At 37.4% G+C, this 24,948-nt stretch overlaps 1 protein-coding gene across 1 annotated transcript in view; it reads right to left on the reverse strand.

Annotated features, from left to right (window-relative positions):
* Positions 1–24,948, reverse strand: part of insra (insulin receptor a) — a 58,878-nt gene that overhangs the window by 16,067 nt on the left and 17,863 nt on the right. The window contains exons 3-8 of the mRNA XM_044135086.1: positions 12,113–12,437; positions 6,705–6,844; positions 6,267–6,411; positions 5,829–6,043; positions 3,480–3,606; positions 1,825–2,066 (exon numbers count right to left, since the gene is read on the reverse strand). Coding sequence (XP_043991021.1) covers positions 1,825–2,066; positions 3,480–3,606; positions 5,829–6,043; positions 6,267–6,411; positions 6,705–6,844; positions 12,113–12,437 — 1,194 coding nt within the window. The remainder of the gene's footprint in view (positions 1–1,824; positions 2,067–3,479; positions 3,607–5,828; positions 6,044–6,266; positions 6,412–6,704; positions 6,845–12,112; positions 12,438–24,948) is intronic.

Genomic DNA, 24,948 nt, shown 5'->3' on the forward strand with positions numbered 1-24,948 from the left:
TTATTGCATCAATCACTGTCAACAAGCTCCACATGACTAGAAGCTCAGTCAGTGTGAGATTTATGAAAACAGGGATTAAACGCGAGAGATTATTGGTAGGATTAAATACAAAAGACTTTAAGTTGATAATCTCTGTTTTTACTCTGTTGTACATTTATAGTTTAGATGATTTTAACCTGAATGATTTTACAGATGACGTGGGAAGTGTGTGTAGCAGCAGAATATGTAATATGTAGTGTGTGCGTGTGATAGATTAAGCTCTAGATGTCCTGAGATTTACTGCCCCGTGTGTTATGACGTTCCCCCATGACAATGCGACGAGCTGGTTCGACCGCATTGTCAGACAAGGTTTCATCAGCGCCAGCTTATACTTAATGACAGCTTTGCCCTTCCGATGAGGAATGTTGGTGAGACGCGACAGCGACCAGGAACCGGGAGCAGACGCCAAACGGGCAGAAAACAACGCTTCCCCCGACATGGCTGGCTGGCCGCGGCGTCTCGGCTGGAGATTTGTTTTGTGCGAGCGACGGCTGTCATGTTTGATGCGGTTTGCAGGGAAGGAAATACATTTTGTCTGAAAGGAAGACAGCCAGACAGGTCACAGTGTCTGTAATTAGGCCGAGCTGCACGAGGCAGGCTCTGTGGGTGGCAGGGGACATGAAGTTACCGAGGTTTTGGTTAGACACCTTGCATGAGGTGGAGTCCTGTCAGGTCAGCGGCAAAAATAACCATCCAGCTTCCTGTTCCCCGTTTGTCTTATTTTTGTTTTAAAGCAACAGACAACTGGATGATGTCCAGTTTGTGAGTTTCATCATATTAGACCTGCAACTAATGATTAATCTGATTTAAAAAAAAAGTCTGCAGATTTTTATTCAACCGCTTAAGCTTATTCTCTACAATTTTAGAAATATATTAAAAGATGTAAATAAACTAATTTGATTAATTTTTTAAATAAGAAAAGAAAAACGTTATTGCCTATAATGCAGTAGCAGCGTTCCTTTAATGATGATTTCTAGTGAAAAATGCATCTGCATGAACATGTGAAAATCTTTTCTGCTTCATTCAACATCAGTGCAGTTTAGTGATGATCTGTTGATAATTTTTTAGATTAACATAGTAATAATTAGACAGAAAAATAAGCCTAATAGGTGATTCTTTTTTGTTTATAGAGTTTTAACCAAGTGAAAGTAAAAATATGCAACTGCAGGAGTTTTGTGTAGAACATATTTACTGTCAAAGGTCTTTTTTTATCTCTAAAATGAAAAATAAGTGTATTATAAGCCTGGCGGGCCACCAGGCTTCACTTGTGCCCCCACCAGGCTTATCATTGATTATTTATTTCAGTTCTTTAAAAATGTTTGCTTTTTGTTGGTGTTCAGATATTAAGCTTCCAATCTAATCTTCCAATAATATGTAACTATCAAGTGATATTTAAAAAATTTCCTGTCAGCGCTAAATATTTTTTTAACTCAAAAACATGGCGGGTAGCTGAATGAATGACTGCCGAGCGCCTCAAACACCGGGCTTAGCAAGTTTTCTGGGTAGAAACCTCGAAAATGTTTACATTTTTACAGTTTTGGGTTTGTTACTGCTCTGAGTTTGTTGTTCCTTCATCAATTAGCCTTTTTTAAGTCAGTATGCTCCAGTTAATAGTTACTCAATTACTAAATTAGTTGATTATTTCAGGAATCGATCAAGGATTTCAGACCTACTTTTGATGTTTTGATGGTGAATAAAATTCTAAGAATTAATTTGATCTCAAAAATTACATCAAGACAGGAAAGAAAGGAAAATAATAATCGGAGCCATTTATTTCAGTCTTACTGGTGGCATTGGTGCGAACGTAGATGATATCGCTTTTGGCCCCGTGGACCTGATGCTCGTCGGACGCAGAGAGCTGCGTTTTCACCATGATGGCGTACTGCGTCCACGGCTTCAGCGGCAGGATGAGATGACCCGGCTCGACCTGCTCTTTGTCCCGGCGCGGCGGGTCGACGTCGGCGATCACCCAGCTGTTGGAGCCGCAGGCGTCCTGCCCGTCAAACTCTGTTACGTTCTGAAAAGGTCTGCACCGATTAAAAAAAAAAAAAAAACAACATAAAAATGAAGCTCAGTGGGTGTTTCACATGAAGAAGGAGGCTGGGATTTAATTTGCTTTACTGCAGTAAAACAGAGTTATTGAAGTAATTAGAAGAAGACATCTCATGACTTGTGTTGTTAAACTTTATATATTATTCAAGGGAGCTGAGTGGTGTGCAATTTGTATAAAATAGAGTATCTATTCAAAGACACATGACATCAGAAAAAATTAATGGAAGAGGATAAAATGAGGATTTTTATGTTCTTTGTCCAATGTGAATTTAATGCAGCTCTACTGGCGTCTTTTATTTAAAATAATACAAACCAGCGTAAATAAAATCCTAACACATCCATCTATACAGACTTACAGAATTATTTTTGTACAATTTATGCAGAGATGGTGAAGACGGCTTAGTATGAATGATTATTTGATATCTTAAGATAAAAAAATAAGAGAAAATTTCAAGGTTTCTTGACATTTCAAAGACAAAGTACTGCAACATATTATTCCATGTAGATATTCATACACTTTTCCTGCAGCAAAATTCAAGCGTTTTCAAAGTAAGTTTTTAAAATTTTTCCAGCACAGGACTTTGGAGATAAAAACTAAATAAATGAAGAAGAGAGTTTCAACTCACTATTCTATATGACCTTATTTATTACTGCTGATAATGTCTGGTTATAATAATCTAGACATTACAGGCAATATTTACTAAAATATAACAAAGGTTTTATGTTTTTAAACACGTTTCTCTCTGAAACACCCTGTCCTGGCAGGTCCAAGAACAAAACACTAATTTAACAAAATGAAAAAAATTATAATATATAAGCTAACCTTCGATTACACAGATCAAAATTGTGCAGTTTGAATATTCAGCATTTTCAAGGAGTTTATACCAAAATCAAGCAGGTTCCAAACCCTCAAAACACATAATTACAATTCAAGCATTTCCAAGGACTTCAAGCACTTTTAAAGTCCCCAGGCCCCAACATTTATTTTAAAATATGAAATATTATATGAATCCTTTAAACATGGAGGAACACAGGTGGAAGTAAAGAAAGAAGGAAACGAAAAAGGAGGAAAACAATAAATAGAAATGAAGGGAAGATGGAAGAAAAATCTATTATTTAAAACTCCATCTATACAGACTTACAGAAGTAAGGAGACAAGGAAGGAAAGTAGAAAGGTCACATGAGAGGTAGGAATGAAAAAGATAAAGCCAAGTTGGACAACAGGAAGGAAGGACACAAGTGTGTTCACTTCCATATTTTGGAGGTTTTAAGAATCAGAACTGATTTTAGAAATGACCGATTTCTACAACGCCAAGCTTCTTTTTTTTTTTACTACGGATCTGAAATAACAACTGTTCGGTTCTGCTCCCGGCTCGAGGTGGACTTACGCTTCTTTGTAGAGAACCATGAAGCCCAGCAGGTCTCTGAAGTCCGGAGGCCAGAACGGTTCCCACTTGATCATGATCTTATCGCTCATGGTTTTGACCTGGGTGAACTTCAGCAAGCGGTTCTCACCTGGAAAACAAAGTGAAACAACAATTAATCAGAAAATGGCAGCAAAGTCATGATTTGGAAAACATCTGGAGAAAAATATTTGTGTTTGTAGATTTATTTGACAATTGTCACCTGCAGATTTTCAATCATTTTTTCCCATCTACACAAATCATAAGGGTGCAGATTTTCTCTTACACACCGACGTTATAGTTTATAGATTAAACTGCCTTTCATAGGCTTCTAGAAAACATTCAAAAAATATGTAGTGAAAAATCATCACAAAAGTTTCAATACCTTGGAAAGTCCTACTTATTTCCCCACTTATTTTCAGTTTTGTTCCTGTTTTGTAATAAAATGTTACAGAGCTGAAGAATTATATCATTTTAGTATAAAAATATTCCTGTCAATTTTTAGGAACATTTCTAAGAAGACAAAACAAAAAATATGTTTTGTCTTCTTAGAAATCCATATGTTTAACAATACTCTAATAAAACAGTAATAAAGCTTCTTAACACCTCAACAAAGAAAAGAAAATGTCTTGTTATGTGCAGCTGAGTGGAAACATTTGCTCCAGCCTGGTGACCTTCAGAGCTCAGATGCTTGTTGACAAGTAAAGGTCAGATGGAAACCAGGAGTTTAAGAATTTAATCAAGCAAAGATTTGGAAGAAGAGGATCAAGACGGAACAAATTAAAAATACAAAAACTGTTTTGATTATCACAGCATCAGCCTGATGAAGCAAAAGCCTGTTCAGACAATTTATCCTGGTTATTTTCCTGTGAAAAAAGAAAATTTATGATTTATTTTGACCTAATTTAGCAGGCAGCCTCTTATAAACAACTCATTCTTTAAGCAAAGCATTTCTTTGGAGGGATTACTGTCAAAACTGTGTGGTGCAGCGCTGACTGAGTATTTTGTTGCGTTTTTCTCTCCCAGGTAGAACCAACAATCCTGCTGTCGTCGTCATAGCAACGGTGGAACTCAACATGTTTAACCTTTATTTAAAGCTTCTTTCACGGACAGAAACGACCAGGACTTTTTAATGTCCAATCATTTGTCGGACTGGAATGGAATACACTGAGATATATAGTGGTTTTTTTTCTATATGTACATAAAAAAAAGAAACATTAAGAAGGGATACAACAAAAATCTTAAACTTTCAGAGTGAATATTTTTTTAGTTTTGCCACAAGACGAGCACAAAATAGCAAATTTTATTGGGATTATTCTTGGTAGAACCATGTCTAATCCCAAATATTACAGCGGTCTGAGGTTACAAAATAATAACACAAGGTTTGAACATCTCACAGAGAGATGGTTTCATTCTCTGAAAATGGAAAGATGGTGGCACAACTGCAAAAATACCAACAGATGATTACCTAAACGGACAGAGAAGCATCTAGGAGATTCTTGGCAACTCTGGAGGAAGCTGCAGAGATTTACAGTTTAGGTGCAGAAATATGTTGTCATGACAACTATCAGTCATGCACTTCAGTGATATGGCCTCCAAACAAGTGCAAGAAGGTTCTCTGCTCAGACTGTAGCCAATTTTGGTTAAAATAGTAGGAGTAATACTTTTAGGTGGCGCGTCTGTGGGGGGAAAAAAACGCCAAAAACCAAGAGAAACCTATTTCTTCAAACACTGGAATAAGTGGGAGAAAGACTTCAAACCATATATGCCAGAAATAATTGAGAGCGTTTGTGCAAAATGAGGAAGAACAAAATGTAGAAATGATCTATTGTAATGTCGGTCTGTAGTTTCAATGCTACACCTGTTACAGTCCAATACTATGTTAGTTTTACTTATTTTTATGTGCTTCATTTCTGTTTTTACAAACAAAAACTGGATAGAGACAGAAGACAAAGTGTGTTTTGTGCAAATAGGCTGTGGAATGTGAACTGAATGAAACAAAATAACAAAAAATAATAAAAGAAGAGAACCATGTCTCATTATCTTTCATTTTCTTGTGTGACAGACTTGCTGGTCTGTCACATAAAATCCCAAAAACAATTAGTGAAATTTACAACATGCTAATATGTAAAGATGTTCAAGGGAAAGAAATAGTTTTGCACTGTTTTCCACTGTGCTTCTTCTTCTTAGAAAAACAAAATCAGTGTAAATGTCTCCAGGAAGTTATCTACAAACACAAGACAGGAAGTGACCTCTATAACAATAACAGCTGTGCCAGGCGTCAGTGTGTGCTGTCTGCTACAACAGTGACGTCTGCAGACTGTGGTTCCTTACATGAGGCCTGGTCTCCGTTGGTCTTAGAGGCGATTTCATTTTTGACCTGTCGCTCCTTGGTTCCCGTCACCTCCTCCATCTTGCGGATCTCGGACATGCAGAGCTTGGAGTTGTAGTGGAAAAACATGCGGCCCTGCAGGATGGTCAGCTTGTGTTTGGACCAGTCCCAGAGCTGCCGCAGGTTCTGGTTATCCAGGGCGTAAAATGAATAATTCCTGGAAAACAGCGCATGGACTCACAGTGAGCATTGAAGGCTGTTCCTGACTGCAGAGCTTTAAATAAGAAACATCCACCATAATTTCTGGATTAAAATTTGCTTTTTTTGAGAGGTCAAACCAAAAGCACAAAAAAAGACATTTTGAAAAGGTCAGACTGTCTGCTTTTAACTCATAATTACAGGAAGAGGTTCTGAAATAGTTAAGGACGAGGAAGAATTACCCGATTTCCTGTTCTTCTCCGTGAATGAGGCGGAGTTTGCGGAAAAATGAGAGGGACACGAGAGCGTAGGAACGTCGAACTGTGAGGTAGCCAGTGATCTCCTCCAGCTGGCCCAGGCTGGCCTCCAGCTCAGCTGCAATGTTGTCTGGAAAATAAATTAAAAATAAAAAAAACCCCATTGAAACAAATCCCAAAGCCATAAAAGTGAGTTTTTTTGTGGCACTAGAGACAATTATTCAACAGTAGCTGGACATAAAGAGAAGGGGAAGAACAACACATTTATTTTATCATCAACTGTATCTTTAATATTCTATTTCCATGTTTTGTTTTCTAGCTGCTTGACTGGATGCTCTTGACGTAGCCTCTTTGTTTTGCCCTGCAGCGCTGACGGGTCGCACGCTGTCATGTGACACCACCAAACGGGCCGCAGGTACTCACTTCCTCCCCGCAGGTTGATGACCAGACTCCCATTGAGGACGGTGCAGCCCCTCAAGGCCTGGGCAGCAGTGACAGAGTCCACCGTCTTCAGACCCATGCATACTTTGGGACAGGGCCCTGCGCAGGGCGTGCAGTTGAGACTAACAAGATAACAAAACAAAATAAAAGATCAAATAAAATTTTTTTTGAAAATATCTAAGAACAGAAGTGTATGCTAATCCTAGTACCTCTTTTAATAGTTCACTAACTAGTAGCTTGTTTACATTACAGCGCAAAGTGAGAATGTTTTTGACGCCGCAAAATACGCCAATTATTCATATCTGACTATAAAGATAACAAGAGTAATCTGTTGCAATAAAATTAAAATACTTTCAAATAGTGTTGTTAGTTTATCAATCACTGAACCGATCAGCACCACAAAGCATGAAAGATCTGCTGTTGTCATAGCAACCTTCCAGCCTACTCAGGTCTTTTGGTTCTGGTTCTGGTTCTGCTCTGCATCCCCAGAATCAGGACCAAACACAGGGAAGCAGCATTCAGCTTCTATGCACCACAAATCTGGAACAAACTTGCAGAAAACTGTAAAACAGCTGAAACATTGAGTTTCTTTGAGACTAGACTTATTTATAGTGGCTTTTGTACCATAATTAATGAAACATTAACCAACATTTCTGATTTGCAATCACAACACTTGGAAAAATACAATGTTGGTTTTTGTGTTTTTATTTTGTAAAGCAATTGTTGCTGAAATGTGCTATAGTTATAAACTTGACTGATTGATTAATTACTCAATTCATCACCTTAAAAGGAGCTTGATCATTTTCATTCTGATGATTAATATTTTTTTTAAAAGGGGGCAATTTTGTTTAAAGAGACAACATAATCCATCTTATGCTTGGTTTTCCTTTTTGTTAAATTTATTGTTTTTTTGTTGTGTGTTATTTTGGATATCTAAAATATCTTCCAGGTCCAGTATTAGAAGGGCAAAATTTAGTTTATTGATCTGTAAAAGAACAAATCTGCATTATTACACCATCATGAATATATCACTACCAAACAGCAATATTATCATTTATAACAATAATTACTGGGACAATTTAGCATTTGCTTTATGCTTTGTTGGATGGAGTTTCCACATGTTGGTTCAACTTCAGACTTTTACATGTTTACTTTTCGTTTAGTCCATTTTTATACAATACCAGAAATACATAAAAAGATGTAAATAATTAAGTCTCCTTTTGAACAATAAAATAAAACATTTTATTGTCTAAAATGCAATAACAGCATTTCTTTAGTTACCGTAATGCTTAATCATTTGTAGTAAAAGATGAATCTGCATCAGCGTGAATAACTCAACTCTTTCAGTCAGACTTATCAATAAAGTGTAGGATTGATCTGTAGATTATTTTTTTGGAATAACCAATTAATATTTGGATAACAAAAAGGTGCTTGGTAGAAGATTTATTTATTGAATTTTTTTTTACAGAATTTGAAATGGGTGAAGCTAAAAGTAGTACTAAAAGATTATTACTTGAAAATGTTCAAAAACAGTGGATTCGTTTCAACTTTTATTTTTAAATTTAATTTTAAAATACTTTATTTGTCCCAAAGGGAAATTAATCTGTGGCTGTAGATTGATAAAATATTGGTAAACGGTGGATGCAACATTGTTGCAAAAGTTGTTGCAACAATGAAAGTGAGCAGCAGCTGATCTGCGACACGCCGCCAGCCATAGCGATGTTGTAACAGTAGATCAGATTAACAAACAGCTTCCAACAGCAAAACAAGCAGCTCATGTGACAAAATTTTTAAAAAACGCCAGGCGCCTCGAGGGAAAATAAGGGTTTCTATCTTCCACATAGCAAGCTTTGAGCATAGTTTATTTACTTAGTGCATAACTTCCCTGAACCGTCTTGACCCTTGTTGCTTTTTTCCTTACTCTCTGGTGCCACATCTGCACTTTTACTGACTGCGGGGAGAGAGCCGCTCATCCTAACAGCGAGCCAAAAAGGGGAACAGAGACCGTCACAGTGCGAAAAGCCGAGGCTCTGAGTCCAAATGGGTTCACTACAGGTCGACAGTAGCCTGGAGGTTCAGATGTGCAGGCTTTGTTGATTCATTTCCCTGGCAAAGCGAGAGCAAATCTGCCCAGAGAGCGGCTACCTATGCTCGATTTTGAGCGGTTTTATTCTGGAGACAGAGAAAAATCTATAGCTTATCTCCAAAAACTGGCAAAAATAAACTAAACAAACACTTTAGTTTATTATCTTATCATTAAAAGAGGCTTTACCCAACATATATGTATGGGTTAATATAAAAAATTTTTATCCAAAGATGAGCTTTATCCTTCAGAAGCTCAAAGCTGAAAAGAATGAGCATCTTTTCTGACTGAAGAAAGGCTGCACCGGCGCTCAGTCTGCTCTCTAGCTGCTTGTCAGGTGTGAATAAGCGCCGTGTGACTTTTTAGACGTGAAGGTGCACACTGTTCAAAAGGGAGATTATGTACTCTGCAAATCCTCTGTGGATTAATAAAGGTTAAACACACATAACGTCACAAACAACCAGAGCACAACGGCTTTTCCTCGTCGCACCTCTGAGCGACGGCCTGTCTGGATTTCGCCGCTGCAATCAGCTCATTAACAAATCTTTTTATTTCCTGCAGAGAGCCAGAAGACCAAATGAGGACTGCAGTCAGACGCCTGTCACGTTCTGCTCAGGTCAAAACATTCATGGTTTACAGAATTCACACTGATTTTTTCAGGGCAAAATTCCAGATTTTCCCAGATTCTGATTTCAGGAATTGTTTTGGGTATGTATAGATGTATAGATAGATAGATAGATGTATAGATAGATAGATAGATAGATGTATAGATAGATAGATAGATGTATAGATAGATGTATAGATAGATGTATAGATAGATGTATAGATAGATGTATAGATAGATAGATAGATAGATAGATAGATAGATAGATAGATAGATAGATAGATAGATAGATAGATAGATAGATAGATAGATAGATAGATAGATAGATTAACAATACCACAGAATAAAGTTTTATAAGTTTTCCATATTTATTCCCACCAGGTGAATCCTTAAATCAAACTTCTTCCTTTCCTCTCAGGTAGAAACTCTGGTTTTCAGCCGCTGACAAACTGGCTCTCAAAACAGAAATAAAACCCCCAAACATGTCAGCATGACTCCTTACTGCGATACGGGGACAAACGTCTAAACATAACAGGCTACAAACGACTGATCCAGTGAAAGCAACCTTCACGTCTCAGTAGCTGCATTTGCATACCACTTGATCTCTGCAATGCAGACACCTGCAGACCAGAGAGCTGCCAAAATGAGGAACACTGAGTCAGAAACACAGATGTGCCAGCCTTCCTGCACTGCTGCAGCGCTCTGACCTCACTGTTGGTTTCTGCGTGCAAAAACAAACAAGGCGATGCCAGCGCTGTGGGGACTTTCAGGTCCTTCTGTTGCAAACAAGTGGATTTGTCCGTTGTTTGCAGACGTCACTTGTGCATCAGATTGACAGATGTACCAGAAACACGTTATATAAAGGTTCCAGTTCAGGACTTTCTATGTAAAACTTTGTATTTACAAATATATAAAAATCTATTAAATTAATCGTAATTATCTCATTAAGAGTCCTGGCCCTATTTAATAGAAATTTTACCATAAACTGATTAAAATTGTGTGTAAATTGTGAGACAGTTATTTTTAAGTATATGTACTGACTGATGGCACATTTAAAATTTTGTGACAATGACAATAAAGATTTATCTATCTATCTTTATCTAAAGACTTTTAAAGAACCTTAAGCTTTAATACAGTTTTTAAAACTCCCTCTGAGGTGTTTTCCTGGTCTTTCTAAAAATGGAAAATTAAATATTAAACATGAAAGTGATATGAGCTCAGTGTGGGAGTCAGAGGTGAGCCTTGTTTTCTAAAGCAGAGCACAAAAGGAGAAGTTTTCAAAATAAAAGCATGATGGCTTTGTTTCAATTTGGTGTTAATTTTCTTTTCATCCTAAAACAAAAAATGGAGAGATCTCTGTTGCTAAAAGAGAGAAGAGGAGAAACAGCATGGGAGAGGAAGCTGATGAGAGAACAGTGCGATCTGTTTCCACGCTGACCGCCGACCCTCAGATCAGCCGCAGCGTTGTCACTGATGCACTCACGCTATTGGCTATGTGATTTTGCGTCATCAAGGTCAAAGTTCAAGAAATTTCTAACAACACTGTGCAAACTTCACTGATTTGGGGGTGGACCAAGGCCAAGCGTAGTCTGAACGCTGTGTGGCGCATACAACATAAACAAACGAGTTTCAATGTTTCTTTCTTCCATCTTTCCTTCCCTCCCTTTTCTTTTTATCTCTTTTAATTCCCTTGTAGTTTCGCACCCTTCTGTTCATTTTGTCTTTCTTTCCAGACTTCTTTTGGCATCTTTGTTTTCCTTTTTCAGTCTTTCATTCTACCATTTTCTTGCCATCTATCCTTGTTTTACAATCAAACCTTTTCCTGTCTTTTCTGGATTTTCATCCATGTTTCATTGCATTTTTCATTGTTTTTCCAATTTCCTGTCTTTTGCTGTTTTTCTATTTGTCGTTTTCTTTACTCACGTTTATTTTCATTCCATCTCCTTTTTTGTTCTCTGCACTGTTCTTGATTAAAAGAATCTTTCAAAAAAATATAAATATGGGAAATACAAATTATGGTGCTCATCTCACAACCTGACAATCTTTGTTTTCCCTTTTCAATGGTTCCTTCTGTGATTTTCTTGCCATCTTTACTTTTTTTTTTTGCTTCGGTCTTTCTTGACTTGCATTCATCTTTCATTAAATTTTTTAAATTATTTTCCTCTTTTTTTCTCTGGTTCACCTTTTCAGCTGAAAAAACTGTTAAAATATTAGTGAAATATTAAATATTTGCTCCCTTTCAAAAAAAAATATTATCCACCTGACTCTTTACTTTTCCAATCATCCTATCATTTTCTTGTTTTGCAATTTTTTCTTCTTTTTTCTGTTCTTGACTTCTATCAATCTTTCATTGAATCTTCTCAAATTTCTTTTCCAATTTCGTTTCCTTTTTTCCTTCTATTTTCCTTTCATCTCTTGTTTTGCTCCCTCCTTCATTCCTTTTCCTTCCACATTTAATTAATGTATTTTTAATGTAATTAATTAATTTTTTTGTCCCACTTCTGTTCTTTTTGATTACACATCATACACAAGTGATGTAAAAAAAAGAAAAAGCACACATTTTGACTTAAAACAACAGAGTTACGGAGAAAAGATGCAAAATGAAATCTATTCTAAAGCAGCATACAATGCACACTTCACTGACTAAACACCTTTCCTGCAGGCCATCAAGCAGCCATCAGACCGTCTCGAGTGTCCACTTACGTGGAGGAGTTGCCTATCGAATAGCCAGAGGGACACTCTGGGATGCAGGCACCGTTGTGGATGACGTATTCGTAGCAGTCAGGGCTCTTTTCCTGCTTGCACCTGTTGTGCAGATCCTGGCAGAAGGCGAGGGAGACGCAGCGCCAGCCCTTGTAGGTGAAGTAGTTTTCTGGGCAGCGCTCCACGCAGCTGTCCTCGTGCAGGAGGCCACGGCAGGCCACGCAGTGCCTGGGCGAGTTGGGCCTCAGGCAGCCGCCCAGACACTGGTAGTGGCAGCAGTCGTCGTCCTTGGTGCAGGCCCGATGTGTGCAGTTAATAGGACACACTGCGTGGAGAGGGAAGAGACATTCAGTTTAGACGGAGCAGGTCAAGGGTAGATTTTAGATCTTGCAGGCCATAAATGTGCATGTTATATTTTTAGTTTAAATCAAAATATGTTACACAGGAGAGAAATTCGTCACACAGCATAGACAGAGGATCATCTGTCATGTGGCAACAAGCGTACCAGTGGTGGTCCCCAGATAGCAGGGACCCACCACTGGTCATTAAAGAAGCACATACTTATCCAGAACACTGGTGGTCAGTAAGAACAAACTGCAAACAGTATTTAAAGCAGAGGAGTCCAAAGTGACCCAGGGATAAATTGTGGCTCTCAGCATCAGGCTGGACGACAGACTTAAACGTTTTATTGCAATATTTTCATGGTAGGAGGAGTTTCTCTGGATTTTAAGTTTGTCCTAATTCCTGATTTGGGTTGAGTGAATATATGAAGTAGATCATCCTGTTATAAGTACAGGTACTCCATAATTTATAAGCTAGAAGGAGTTTCTAGGTTATAATATAATTACACAGCTATTATAGCCCAGCAAGCACAAATAATGCTCTTCAGAAACATTCCCATTTGTAATCACATAAATAAATGAGATTTGTTTCACTAAACTCCACACACCAACTGTATTTAATCATATTTTCAAATTCATTGAGATTTATTGATGCTCTTGTTGAACAAGCAGTTTTGGTGTAACTAAAAGAAGCCACAAACCTTTAAGACCCTTCAGCTTACTTTGCAGATGATTTCTTCTACAAATCTGGAGATAACCAGGCCTGAGTGGCTAACAAGACCGATCCAAAAACAATGTGGATCAATAACTCAATAACTTTCATTTGTGTGATTTATTGTTTTTCTTTTCTCTGTTTTTGGTAGAAACAATTCTACCAGAGCTGCATTTTTTTTGAAGGACAATTTTGTTGACAGAAACTTCATATTTTATCATATTTGTTGATTCTGTTCATTTAGTTTATAATTTTAAAATGTCTTCCAGTTGCAGTGTTAAATGTTCATCAGAATTTAAAGTTTATTGATGTTTGAGAATGTGTTCTTGCATTTTTATGTCATTACCATTATATCACTTGAAAATTGTCTCAGAAAAACAATATTTTCATTTATCGCAATACATTCTGGGACAATTTACAGTCCAAAAAAATTTGTTACCGTGACAAGACTAATTAGCATAGTTTTTTAGTAAATGTAAATGATCTTATGCAATTGCTGGAGATGTCACAGAAAACTCAAAACTGTACTGGTCTTCATTGGCTTAAAGCTTGACTGTGCACAGAGTGAAGCTCTACTGTTGCTTTGCCTTCAGGCTGATTTGCAGGTGGGTTTAGCTGCTAGCGACTGAATGTAGGTGAGGACAAATTGTTCGAGCGTAGATGAAGGATTCACCGACTAACTTGAACGCTGGAGATTAACCTCTCGTCCATGAAAGCCAGATTAAATCCGTTTTGCGGCGTGTTTGTGCGCGTGTGTGTATGTGTGTGGAGGGGCCGCCAGTCTTTGAGGTCAGAGACGGACAACAGGTCAAACCATACACACCAGGTGTCTTTGAGACAATAAAAGTGTAAGACACTAATTTTATGTTTTAAAAAAAGTGGTTTCAGCAGACAGTGTGTCACAAACTGACTCATCATTTGTCCATTAGAAGAAGAAAAAAACACAGTGTTCTCTTCCCCTATCTGAGGAGAGCATGAAGAGCTGCAGGAATATGTGCGTGTGCGTGTGTGTGCGTGTGTGTGTGTGTGTGTGTGGAGAGCAGCAGAAAGACGAGAATGGCAACATGAGAGGGCGGCAAAGGGGGGAACAGTGGGGCAACGTGGCTGTAAAAACAGATGATATAACCACTGTTCATTTTTCAGTCATCTTCTCACATTTTGAAGATTTTATTTCCCTTCCTATTTATTTGGAAAGCTGCTCTTAAAGCTATCCCCACATGCATATTTGCACACAAACATGTGGAGCGGAGCAGAGACTCCTGATCCTCGACCAGCGCTCCACGCCGCAGCACAGACCCAGCAGCAGATCCACCCTCAGTCTTAGCCAATGTGTTGACTAACTGCTGCAGCCAGCCATTCAACTGGCCTCTCCCATCTCCTAGGAAGACAGCTACAAATGTTAACCCTCTCTGTTCTTTCAGAGCGAGAGACGGAGAAGCTGTGAACGGAAAATCTGCCACGAGAGTTGCACAGAAACAAGACGGTGCTGAATGAAAGCACGTCTCGCTGCCTTCACTGCGCTGCACTCATTCACCGAGTTTAGGTCTCTATTTACTATGCATGGCTGACGTAAACAAAAGAAAGCTACTGTTGAGGAGAACAGAGCGTTCTGCAATAATGGGGTCACGCTCATGTCAAAACAATTATGGTTTGTTATTATGAGGCCGAGCAGCTCCATGCTTCAGTACATTAATCATCTCTCCTCTCATCCATGACTTTAGGAGATTCTTATGGACTCAAATGTAATATTTTCAATCACAGGAACATCTAAAATCAAAGTTTATTGGCTTGGATGGTGGGTTTTTTGGTTCTGAATTTGTGCATTTACCATTTAGTGGATTAGAGATGAGACCTTAATTTAATCTAGACAACCTTTTCATTAAAATAAAAAGTATATTTTACATTCAGTAGAAAACAGATTTTTGTGACATAAATCTATTTCCATAGCCCTAGATTTCCTTTTTAGGGAATAAATTAATTATTTTTATTATTATTATTATTATTATTTTTTTTCCAAAAATCCCAAATTGTGGTTTAAATAATCTGATCCAGGTTTAATCCCTTTATGAAGTTAGGTTGAAAATAATCTTTGTATTTTCACTAATAGGTTTGATGGTTTTATTATTTAAATAAATGTATTACTTAATTAATTAGAACATGAATAATTAAAATTGTTTAAAGTACTTTGACATTATTTTTGATCCAAAAATAAAACTTTTCAGTTGACTGGAAATCATTTTAAAACTAAATCTACAAGTGTCATGAATAATTTTGGATTTAAGTGAATAGCACAACTTAATACACTCCTCATTCCAAAACCATTCAATGCTAACAAAAATATTAAAATATTCCTTTTTTAACTTTTCATAAGGCGAAAATTGTTTCCAAAGCATCTCTGTTTACAGTAAAAACATCCAGTTCATTTTTGAGTATTTTTAAATGTTGCACTAGAATCTAATTATTAAAAAGGAAACATCCTTTTAGCTTTTAGCTCTGCCCCTTTTTTCAGTAATCCCAGCAGCATGATCTGAAAGCACGTATGCTCTCTGATCACAGCACATTGTTGTGTTTAAGAGGTGAAAGGGAAAAAAGTGTTACGGTTGATCTGAAAGGATCATTATTGGTGTCTTTTATTGCAATCCCAGGGGCTGTGTAGTGAATATATGTGTATATCGTTTTGAAAACTGAGTAAAATCAACAGAGCTGGGTTTCTGCCAACTTTAATGGAGTTGACCATGCAAAAGAAGCGCTAATTTCCACCATTAGCACTGTCTGTAAAACTAAAATCACGTCTGTAAGCCGATGCGGAGAAGTTATTTGCCGTCTTACAACCCGAGAGGCTCCAATAGTAACGAAAAGAGTGACCACACTGAAGGAGATGGACTTGTTTTCTTGTGTGCTTGTCAGAAATGCTTTCAGGGTTGAGACCCTGGGGACCTGAGAGAGTGGGGCCAACCCAAGCCAACTTTGATCTTTGTGAATGAGGAGGGGGGCCTTCTGAGGGAATTTCACATTCTTTCCTTTAAAACATGCAAATCTTTAAATACATGCTAACTTCCCGGATTGTTATTGTAATTAGGCCTGAAGCTGTAACGGTTTCAGGAGAACAGAGGTGTTTTTCCCAGCATTAGACCACTCCAGTTGGGCCTTGTCAGCATCTTCATGCTTTATCTTCCATTGGTACAATCATCAAGTAACAATAAATCAATGCAAGTTTTCAAAAGACAGTTGGACTTAGACCTGTTGTCTCTTGTCCTCCTAGTCAGGTTCCACTGACACCGGTCGGGTTCTGACCGATCTCTTGTTATGCAGTTTGTCCAAAGTACAGCAGGATCACATGAAGGCCGAGCAAAAAAGCTGCAGAAATGCCTTGCTCCTTAACGCATTAGCCGAGGCTTCGGTGGGAATGGAGGCGGGGTAGGGCTGCAAAACGAGACCCCAATCCCCGAGGCTTTAAAACAGGCTGCAACAACAAACCAACAGCGCTTCAGGCTCTGAGGTGACCGAGAAGAATACACACTGCTGCCAGCATGAGGGCGAATAAAGCGATTTGTGCCATGTGCCAATGTGAGTTTCATGAGTTGGGACAAGCAGAAAGGCAGAAGAGAGTGCTAAACAGCCAAAAATGCAAAAAAAAAAAAAAGCAAAAAAAAGCTGAATCTTAAAACACCAAACAAACAGCAACCTGTGCATGCAATCTTAGATAACTCTGAGCTGAAACTCCTGGATTACATCCATAAAAAATAGGGAGTCTGGGAATTTCACAAAACAGAATGTTTCTGGAGCGATTTTCCTTTTTTAGTTTTCTTGTAAGGCAGCGATGAAATAACAGCACACTCAGACTATTTGGGTTGCGATCACTTTGGATCAGAGTACATGGCAAACAGGGACGTGGTGGAGCGCTGGCTGCCAATTAAAATTCCACGGCAATGACAAGGGTAGCATTTAGCTTTTTATGAAAGAAACTTTTTACCGAAGGCCAGAAGGGAAAAAGGTTTTAGGGAGACACATGGCTGAAAAGTTAGAGCCAGTGTGAGAAAAGTAATAAAAAGAACAGTTCATGTTTGAAGCCTCATTCCTCACTGAGATGGGTGAAAACAAGACAGGTTAGCAGTTTAAACATTGAATTAAATGTTTAAATCCCAGTATATTACTCCAAATTTAGGAGATAATGGTGATTTTGTTAGTCTGCTCAGACAATAAATATTGGCACCTCACCTTGTAGAGAAACCATTAATTAAACTACAGCAGACTAAATCCAAATACAACACCTTAAACCACAGATGTCAAACTCAAATCTGGCCACTGTAGCTTTTTATGACTCCAAATTACATCAATAAATTCACACCAAATCAACAAATCTCCATTTTACTGCAGATTGTCTCAAAATTGGTCAAAGACATTGAGTTTAAGTGACTTCTGCCTCAGCTTTTCTTGATTTTATAGACTGTAATTGATACGAGTTAAAAAAAAGTCACATTTAACATCATATGTTAGTAAAAATTCCTTACAAACATTTCTAAATTAGCACCACAAAATCTGTAATTTTGATTGTAAACCACTAAAACAATCACAAAATCCTGGAGGAACAACTATTTATTGATATTTTAACAGTTTAATTGTTTTTATCAATATATTCTGGCACAACCAGCCCTTTAAGAACATTCAGCTTTTTGATATGCTTTAAACTAACACACAACAACTCCAATCATTTTTACTATTTTCTTTCATCAAAACATTCACATCTATTTGTACTGGCTCACATCTGTTCATAAAACCTAATTTTACTCAGATGAATGTCGTTTATCGCCCCATATACACTTTTCTAGCCCTCAACGAGCTGAAATACCTCTAGATCCTGTTGTTCTAATTGTTCGGTTTTCTGGTTGGCACAGAACTTGACTTTTATTTCAATTAAAAGTCAAGTTTAATTGAAATGTTACTTACATTTAAATGTAAGTAACATTTAAATGCTTAAATTTTACTTACAAAACCAGTTTTTAAGTGATTGTTCTGTTAGATCATGCAAATAAGCAAATTAATAGAAGGATTGTTGCGGTTTTTTTTGCTGGAAGTGGTAATGGTGTATTCCCATAAGCAGGGAAAAGTTTTGAAAAAAGATGACTACCCACAATCTTTTTAAACTTCACCTCGAATTACCAGCTAATTGGATTCATCACTCAAAATGTTCTTGCTGTGAGGCAAAATAGCCAGAACGTTATCTCATTTGACAATAATCCTAAGTAGGGAGTGAAACTGTGTTTTGGACTGGACACAGCTGGCTGACATTAAGCTGTTGGAGTGGCTCAAACATCAATCCTACTGAAACTCTTATCAGCTTTGTTTAAAAACCTGGTTCGTGCTAGAAAGCAAGAACTTTATGTCAGCTTGACCCATCACAAGACAAATGGGCAAATATCAGACCAGAAGCTTGTTAATAAGTGACATAACGCGAGTGTTTGAGGTGCAACTTGCTCCGACATTTAACCAGGTTTTATGCTTTTATTATAGAAAGTTTGTTATAAAGTCACAGCGGAGACCACATTTTTGCATTTTAAATGTATCATTCCAACCTAAAAGCAAAAAATAAATCATAATCAGCTTTATTGACTAAGTTTTTTCACACGTCAAAGAATTTGATTTTATTTCCACTTTGCTCTCAATGTCTAATGAAGATAAAGTTTGAAATGTAAGGAGATAAATACACAAAGCGTGATTCATTCTTTCTGAATAAGTCATCAGTTTCTGGTAAACATAGCTTTCTACTGTATCAAGTCGGCTCTCTCATCTCTGCAACTGTATCTTCACATATTCAGCAAACCCTCACAACGGATTGTTTCGTCACTGTAACCGTTTCCCAATGCCAAACACCACCAGCGACGGTTTTTCAGAAATATAATCAAGATTTTTCCACCCCTGCAATACATTACTGAACATTTATAATAGTAAAAATACTTTAAAAGTTGATTCATGCAGCCCATTTTTGCAAATAATAACTAAAAAAATTAAAGTGATAGAAAAAGATACCGCTTCAGACACTTAGAAATGTTGCTATCTTAGTATGTTCCAGATTATAATCCTTGTTTGACGTTTTGGTTAAAAGAAAAATTAATTATGGCATGAGATTAGATTAGCTTCTAGTTTAAGTCAAACTGTGCAAAGATAAAAATACAACTTTCTAGTTGCATCAAAGCTTTTCATGCTTGTTGTTGTACAACAGACAAATTTTGCATCTACCAATTCGGTATCATGTGAAAATAAAATTTAATTAGTCCATCAAATGTTTAATGTTTTTATTTGAGCTAGAACATTAACTTGCAAGGTTTCCCCAAGAAAATCTGCTAAACCCAGGGGCTGCGTGTCGGTCATTCATCCAGCGGCTCGTCGTGTTTCTGAGTTAAAAAATGTTTAAAGCTAACAAGAAATTTGAAAATATCACTTTATAATTGTGTGTTATTGAAAGATTGCTACCTAAACGCCAACTACAAAGTCTTAAAAATACAAACATTTTTAAAAAACTTAAATAAATAAGCAATGGTGGTACAAGTAAAGCATGGTGGCCCACCAGGCTTATAATACATTGTGGGAAACCCAACCTTTGATCATTTAACTGCTAAATATTTCCATGACGATACCGGTTGAGATTAGCTTTTACATTTAATTTTACTGCAAAATTCGTAAAGGAAAAAGCAATTAAAACATAAGATTAGCAGAAGTTAAAATCGGGCTTTACACATCTGCAGGTTTGAGAAAGTTGTTGCAACTAGAAGGTAAACTTGGCGGCTTGACAAAATGATTTTGTCTGAATTTACAAAACCTGACTGTGAGCAGAAAGACCATAATGAAGAAACTTTGGAAACTGAAAACCAAATTATAGATCATACAACAAACACAAACAACTTGCAAATAATACAATGAAGCATGAAGGCAGAGAAGCAGTGACTTCATAAAACCAGGGGCTGATAACCAGTTTTATTTCCACTTGTTGGATGGCCTGACTCAACGGCGACAGCAGGGCACCGTTAAGGCGACTCTGGGAGCAACAGGGACCGTAAACAACTTCATTAACAGGCTCCTGCCTCCGCTAATAGAACAAAAACACATCAACAACATGAAAAAGCACTTTTTGTTTTTAATGTCGGCCCGATGCCGCCGTCATCCAAAACGCAGGATACCTAGCTTGTCCGTGACCGGAATAGAAATGATAAACACCATGTTCTCATTGATGGGCAATTACGCCGCCCGTTTGGCAGGCAAATGACGCATGCCGCGGCCTTGAATCTTCATTTCCTTTCGGATATCAGCGTCAGGCTAAAATAATAAATAATGACTTCCCTAATGCTCAACTTTGTCTGGGTAATGACATCAAACACTGATTTGTTCTTAATGCAACATCAAGACATGTGGGTTTTTTTTTGGTTAATGTCAACTACTTTCCATTGTATTTAAACCTTTAAACAGACGGGGAGGAGTGGAAATTAAATTTGTGAGAACAAAGAGTATGTCCTTTATAATCTATTTTTGCAAAACATGTTTGATCTGGTAAAAAGATTAGGAAGGCAAAGAGGAAATAAACTGGGCACCAACACTCAAATTGATCAAAGCAAAGCTTTGGGACTTTTTGCTCTTCTTCTGCGACCATAGATGGATGTAAATACAAAGCTTTGGCCTTGTTGCTCCAACCAAAATCATTAAGATTAAATAAAAATAAAAAAGATTGGATGTTTTTGACCAGGGCTGGGCAACCAACTTTTCAAAAAGGGCAAATTGAATAATTGTTGTTCAGGGCTGGATTTATGTTAATCCAGGAATATATTTCATGATACATTACATATAAAGTTTTTTTGTTGTTGTTTACAGCTGGAGCTTAAAGTGGTTATTGCAACATGAAATACTGACAACGAACATTATTTTTATTACTGTGAATATTTATCTTTTAGAAAACGCATGTTTAGTCCTGGGATCTGCAACCTTTCCAATACAAACAGGCATTTTTCTTCTCAGTCATGTAAATAAAACTGTTATATAACCTTTTTTTAATAAAAAGACAACTTATAATTCTTGCTAAATACCAACTACAGCAAATTTGTTGTCATTTTTAGATTTAAAGTAAGAAGAAATAAAAAAAAACGTTTTCAAAAAGAGACAGATATTTTTAAAAAGTATTTGTTTCCAACCTGGTGGCAAGTAAAACACATAAAAAAATTATATTAGTTATATTTTTAGTGTCATGTTGTAGACATGAAAAGAAAAATAGCTAAAAAGAATCGGCAAAACAAAATCTAAAACACAATGCTTATTGTTGTACGCATTGTTATTGATAATTACATTTATACTGTCTACTTTAAAAAACAGATTCTTTATATCAAAACATCTGGCAACAGAAAGTGTACGCTGCTAATACAGTTTTCATGAAATTAAGCTGCACGTCGCTTGCACCAGCTGAAAAGAAACATGATTGTACTATCATCAGAACAGCAGCGATCCGTTTGAAACTGAACGGCTGCAGTGAGCGGGTTCATCGGTGGAGAAACGCCTGTCGGCTGCTAAGCTTTAACAAATGCCTGAAATGTCTGAGATTCCATGGGAAAGACTCCAATAGCTGCGCAGAGAGGGTTTGCAGGGTGCAACTCCACAAGAGCGAGTGCCAGAGCGGTTAAGTCAGCTTAAAGAAAAGAACTTATGTGGTGTGTGTGTGAAGGGAGCTTAGAGGCTAGCTTAAAGCTTGTAGAGAAGAGTTGTGCACACTGCTAAAGTTGGACAAGGGTGGGAAAAAACCAGGAGGCATATTGTTACAACTAGAATTTGTCTGATCTTGTCTGGGTGTCTTCTTTTGCAATGATGATTATCAACCAAAATTCCTGCAGCAGTAAATCAGTCCAACCTTTTAGCTATACGGCCCCAAAAACCGAAGCTCAAGTTACCTCTTAACATAACTGCCTCGGTGCTGTACATAGAATGACAAGTGGGTGACACACTTGGCTGGTGTGCATTTCAAGCGTTGCCAGGGACAATTCAAATAAGCAGCAGCTTCAAGTGAAAAGTTTAACTCATTTACAACCCTCAGATATGAACCGATCCTAAAGAATCTTGCCTCAACGCTGCGTTAGTGCAAAATCTTACATTTTCTGGGATTTCTGAGTTGACTCTTTCTAAAGTAAACAGATCAAATCCTAAAATTGTTATAAGAGTCTTTTTGATAATCTAAACAGGAAAAGCATGGAAGTCACTTAAGTCTGTATGGCTTTATGGAGCAGAGAGCTGAATCGATTAATCAGATTAATCGTAATTAATCGTCAACTAGTTAAGTAATCAGTTATATATTCAGATTCAAAAAAGGATATTTGGTGAAAGAACGCTACCCACAGGGCAGTAAGTAAGCCAAAGCTGTACAAAAATATATTTATTTTTCATTTAGGATAAAAACTAACACTTTGTTGTCTGTAAGTATGCTCTACCCAAAACTCACCTGGTTCAAATTCTGTAAAGGCAAAAAATTACCTTCTGCTTCACTGCACTGATGTTAAGTCAAGCTTTTCACATGTTGAAATTAAAAGTACAAAAAAAACAAACATACAAACAAACAAACAAGTGTACCGTACCTTGTGTTAACTAATTATTAATCAGTAAATAAATGAAAAAATAAACAAATCATTGCTACTCTATATTGATAAGCAGAAAACCCTGAGCTTTTTACATTTTGATATTAGAAGTATTTTTTAGCTGCAGATGCATTCCCTTTACTACAAATAATTATTGCATTTTAGACAGTACAATGTTCTTATTTAAAAAAGGAATTTAATTATTTGTTTATTTAATGTATTTCTGATATTCAATAACATAAGCCTAAGTGATTAGACGAAACATCTGAGAATGTGCCAATTTTTTTATCCAATTAATCATCAGAATACAAAAAGTATTAGCATAAAAGTATTATGAATCTGCGATATTGCAGCTTTTAAGTTTTTATTTTTTACTTGTACCGTACAGAAAAATGGTTAAATTGACTTGTTTTTTTCACCAATGACACAAACCAGGCCTTTTCACAGCAATAGGAAATGCTTCTTGTACTCCTGTACTTTGGAGCGCCCTGGGGAGTTAGTAATGGCAAAGGTCAAGGTGTTTTAACAAACTTTTGTCAGTCTGTGTCAGAAAGTGACAGCAAATCAATCTTGCAGAAATGAGCGGCGCTTATATCTGGAAAGCTGTTTCATCAGATTAAATATAACATAATTTACTTCTCACAGCAGCTAAAAGCAAAAACCTAAAAGTGACAAGAGTTACGTTTTGCATGGCAGCAGGTATTAAACCCACAACATCCACCTGAATATCTAAAATTGACTTCTTAGGTCCTGTAACAAGTAGGCCTGTCGCGATAACCAATAAATTAATTAATTGCCTTATAAATAAAACAAGCGCCCTAATTTCCATTTAATGATTTATTGTTTTTCTCTTTCTGACAAAAATTGGAAGACAAAATTCTTCAGTCTGGTGATTTGGTCTCAACTATCACTTTTTTAAAGGACAATTTTGTTTACGGAGACTTTATAATTCATTTTATTTGTTTATTTTGGATATTTAAAAGGTCTTCTAGCTACAGTGTTAAACGTTCATAAGAATTTAAAGTTTATTGAGTTTTGACAATGTGCCAATGTTGCCATTACCATTAAAATGGTCTTAAAACAACATTATCGTTTATCGTAATTTATCGTCCAGCAAAATTTGTAATTCTGATTAAAATATTGCTGTAGGTTCAAGGTACATTCCTTCCCACCCCTCCAAAAAAAAAAACAACACTATTTTCTCACAGATTGCTTCACCAGTAGCCAAATTTGTCCTGTTGACCTCCAGGGGTCACATACTAGTATTTTGTGCTACCGAGACCTCAAGTAAGGTCTCGGTGTCCATTCATAACTTCAGACAGGAAGCAGATCAACAAAGGCAGGAAACAATTGAAGAGAGCTCTTGGTGAACTTCTACAACCGCCATTGTTTGGAGTGGAAACGGACTGTGGCGCCAGCGCTGGCTGTTATGTGTGGGAGCCGCTGCAAGGTCAGCGGCGAGGTTGACCAAAGTTACACTACAACAGGTCCCATTCTGTCGCCCGCATGATGACCGGCCGCCACGCTTTTCCTTCCGATATGGCCTGGATGGATGACGGATGTGTTCATATCCACGATTACACCACAATGTTACAACCCCGTATCCCGGCAACGAAGACAAACAAAGGCCGTCGTCTGTCTGCACAGATGCGGAGGTTATGTCCCCCATGAGATTTATAGTGCGTGTTACTGGTCCACACATTCACACAGACGCTTCCAGACCCATCAAAGTCCCTCTTGTGATTGGTCGAGAGGCATGTGACATGTACCGAGTATAAATTTGGACCCTCCGTATGGAGGAAAGGTCTTGTCCTTACCCAACCTCACTCATTCACATCAATAAGCGGTCACAAAAACCCGAACCCTGCCAGATCGAGGAGCTACAAATCCTTCAACTCAACAAAATGCCAATCCAGTCAGAGAATCAGGACTCAACGGAGAGATGTTGATCATCTTAAGGGATCCTCATTAAATATGTAACGAGTCCAACAATCCCAAACACAGAGAGAGCTGCAGCAGGAAAGGAGGAGCACAAGCTCAATTGAGTGTCTCGTCTCCAGCTGAGAGCGGATAATTAAGCTCTCATTCAATAATGTGTGTAAAATTCGAGCCACCTCAGGTTCATTTGCTGGGTGTTGCTTGGTGAAAGCCAGTAGCAGAGACGTTTCCACGCAGGGCAGA

Source organism: Gambusia affinis, linkage group LG12 (assembly GCF_019740435.1).
Source record: "Gambusia affinis linkage group LG12, SWU_Gaff_1.0, whole genome shotgun sequence".
Taxonomy (NCBI): domain Eukaryota; kingdom Metazoa; phylum Chordata; class Actinopteri; order Cyprinodontiformes; family Poeciliidae; genus Gambusia; species Gambusia affinis.